The following is a 3,775-nucleotide window of genomic DNA, read 5'->3' on the forward strand; positions in this document are numbered from 1 at the left end:
ATGATGTTAACATAATCGCCTTTCCCTTTACAATAACGCCCACGTTTCACGCAACGGAAACACTTTATATTGTTTTATTGTCTACTTGATCCAAAAAGCGTTTATCAAGCGAACTGGTTTATATGCACATACAAAATAACGTTGTCAAAGCTATCGGCGCCGTAAATCTCTACTAAATGTATATCTCTTCTTTAGAGCATTTATGTATGCAAATCGTATGGTTTCTAGTTGATGAGACTCAAACGAGCGAAACTTTAGAATTATGGCTAAAACAACTTACCAAATTCACTGGCCCACGAGTACCTTTGGCCTCGCGTCGTATTTCAGGATAGAAACTAAAATCGGTTGGTTAGAAACCTGGGTAGAACTCGTTTTTTTTATACCACTAGTTTGTTTACTGCTTCAAGATTATTAAGATCTAGCCCCAAAAATATACAATGAGGCTACGCAAAGGTTTTTATACAAATTGTTATAGTTCGGAAAATATACTTCATTCATTATCCAAGTTTACAAAGCACCACTTGCGCGTCTTGCTACTTATAAAAATACTAAGATTAAACAAGGAAAAGGTTCATATAAGTAGATTTACCACTTATGGCACCAAAAAAGTACCACAGACGGCTAATACCGATATACACATTCAAAGATTTTACCACCATTTTATCAAAAATAAAGCATTTAAACGAAAAATCTAAACTAATCTATTTAGTCCTAAAACTCATGATAAAGAAACATTTGATCGATCAGGTTAATTGATATTAATGTTTACAAACTTAATGATTGAGCCAATGACGCAAATATACGCAAAAGAGACCATAAGAAAATTTCGTCAACAGAGGGTAATCCTTTAAGCACGTACTCTAGATATTGAGATAGATATCTCTGATTCGACGTTCAACTGGCGTCGTTTTTAAACAGCTGGTACTCCGTACGACGTATTTCGGCACTGTTGTTACATGTAAAGAAAATGGCAGTTTCGCTATTGGCAATTGTATAGTATTTCGATGCCTTGGTGATTCCGAACTGTTTATCGGATGAGAGTACATCAAATTTGACGGTATCAACAAATGGTACTAAAATATTGGCCAGATTCGTCTCTGAGAAGGTCTTGAAACCATATCCCGATCGGAGCTCCAATGCGAATATTTAATCGCGGCGTATCAGGCTTTACATAAGTGAGAAAATGTTACATGCGAAAGGCCGAAAATAGCCTGCTATCCTTTTGTTCGATGTTTTGAGTCAAGGAAAGACGTCACATTTTCGATCTTCGATGCGCCAAAGCGAAGAATACCAGTCCGTCGGGCCACCGCCTTGGGTCGAAGTTTACATCCTTAGTCTTCGCTGTATTGGCCACTGGTTTTCGCATATAACATATACCATTTATCATCGCCAAAATTTTAGAAACATATCGAAAAGGAAAGCTATTATAATCTGGCTATTTCTAAAACGGATAGACGCGAAACGAGGTCCTCATTTATTACCAATGCGAATTGTTTCTCTTTCGTACTCTCAATGCGATGTGACATAGGAAAAAACTACGAGCAATTGGCCATTATAGATGTATCGGAGAGGTTTGTGCTGGCCTTTCGCTGAAACGCTACGTTTTTTTTGGGCTTTATTATGCGACTCGGGGGATAGCATGGTACACACGAGAACACAACTAGAACTAGAGAGTTAGGACCCAGGTGGCTCCTACCTTTCTCCGGCAACGGGCTTAAATACTACAGTAGTATGGATTTATCTTCTTCGATGTTTGCCTCTTTGCGTCTTTAAAACCTAATGGTATGACACCGGAAAAAATGTGGCATTACTGCTTTATTACTTTTGCCGAAGTTTGTGATGCGATGAGCACGGACGTAGTTCGACGTAGCTAGCTTCACTCAAATTAACTAGATGACATGCCATTTTCCAATTGATACACGTTTCCAATGATAAGGCAGTTTATCATTTGTTCTTTGTCTATCATATACTGATCCGACTGGACTTGCTGATTTTGGGACGCTCCCTCTGACCACGAGACTCATCTACTTGAGTGACCGGATTACCTATATGTATCTATATGATCTCTATTATATATACCGGAGCGATATTATGGTGTTTTGTCCTTGATACGTTTGTAAGAACCCTATTATCTTGCTAATATTCATTTTAAACTTGGTCTTGGTTTTTCATTATTAGATTTACCAGCTCGAGGCAACCATCAGGGGATCACTATTTGAGACAAGAGTAAGCAGTAGTTCACTTCAGTTAAAATAATAATAGAATAATGATAATTTAATAAGCCACTGCAATGTATATCACTGACTACGATGCGACGAGTAACTTTTTGACACCACGCAGATTGCCAATTACGATAATAGGCAACTGAACAAAAAAGGATACACGTTTGCATATGAACGATCCTGAGCGGACTCCAGCAGTTTCTTTTTAGTAGATACCTCCTCTGCAGAGTTCAATGCAAAGCAGAGCCGTTCAACTTAGGTTTATCATCGAGAGATCTCTGCCTAAATGTACTCCCTTAAAGGAAAACACTACCTAGGTTGTTTAAGGAACGTACATTTTTTAGTTCGTAGCGTGTCTCTGTACTATTACTGATACGCTGCACGGCACTATTAACTGACCTTAAAAATGGAACGCTATATTTCGGTATACTTGAAAATCCCTACTTTTGAACTCCTCGCAATCAGTGGAAGCCAGTAACGAGTGTGATTATTTCGCAATTATAAAGCATGTAAGCGAAACGAGTACGTGCAATGCTAATATGCCTTACATTTAATTAAATTAATCATTGTTTTTTTTACCAGCAGTAAATCACTGCACGTATGATCTACATGCTGGATCTGTAGTTGCATCGTTACAAACGATGTCTTCGCTAGTGTTGTTTGTTTGGCATAGCTTCGTCCGCTTTAGATAAGAAGTTTTCAAATATACTTGACAGCAGACCCTGTCTTCGATCCTCGCGTAATTACCGTCAGCGTGCACAGTAACGTCGTTTAGTTGATTTACTACGCGGATGGCTAGAACCGAGCCCGAACTGTCATTTGCCACCGTGATCTGTAAAATCCGAAGGGACATTGTTAACACCACTGGTCCGACGTCTGTGTAGTACATAGTAGTGACTATCTATTTTTGCTAACTCGAAATAAGTCGACCCTGTGTGGCCGTGTGGTCAGTATGTACTGTCTATGATCAGTTGACTGGTTGGTCATTCCTGCAACGATTCCAATGCGAATAGGTGTACGCGTATTTGGTAATACCCAGAATTTTCTACTGGGGATACTGTAGGGGTATTTTGGCCATTTCAATGTAATATTTTCCTTGATCGTATACTCCATGGTACTTCTTCGTACGCCTGCCTCTTGAGACATTAATTGAAATCAATAACAGTAAACAAGGAACGTTTAAATGAAGACTGAAGCATAATCAATAATAATAAGTACGTGCACAACGCAGATCGCTCCATTTTATTGCTGTCGTTGCTGCTGTTATTCTATCGTAAAACGCCTCAGCCTATATGAAAGCTACATAGGGTACGACGTCGGGTTACACCTCTCATGTCCATGTACGCACGTGTACGATCGTATAGAGACCCTTCGTTTAGCGCTCACTTCAACTAGAAACAACAATCAGCGATAGCAGCTAAGCAAGGAACCCAACTAAGCAAAGCGCATGCATAGGAACACTGCTACAATGCATTGAATCAACCGTCCATTGTGTATCTGATATAGATAGCGGTTTTACGGCTGTTCAAGACCTCGCATGTCGTCATCTATCT

The 3,775-nt window shown here is 39.3% G+C and overlaps 1 protein-coding gene across 2 annotated transcripts in view; it reads right to left on the reverse strand.

Moving 5' to 3' along the window:
- Nucleotides 1-1,811: 1,811 nt before the first annotated feature.
- The window catches only part of LOC111261699 (uncharacterized), a 6,709-nt gene continuing 4,745 nt past the window's right edge, over nt 1,812-3,775 (reverse strand). Inside the window, exon 5 of one of the 2 annotated variants that reach the window (XM_022835372.2) lies at nt 1,812-3,054. In XM_022835372.2, the coding sequence (XP_022691107.1) occupies nt 2,812-3,054 (243 nt within the window). In that variant the 3' untranslated portion in view covers nt 1,812-2,811. The remainder of the gene's footprint in view (nt 3,055-3,775) is intronic. The other variant, XM_022835373.2, reaches the window with a different exon arrangement.

This window comes from Varroa jacobsoni, unplaced genomic scaffold (assembly GCF_002532875.2).
Source record: "Varroa jacobsoni isolate VJ856 unplaced genomic scaffold, vjacob_1.0 scaffold_587, whole genome shotgun sequence".
NCBI lineage: Eukaryota > Metazoa > Arthropoda > Arachnida > Mesostigmata > Varroidae > Varroa > Varroa jacobsoni.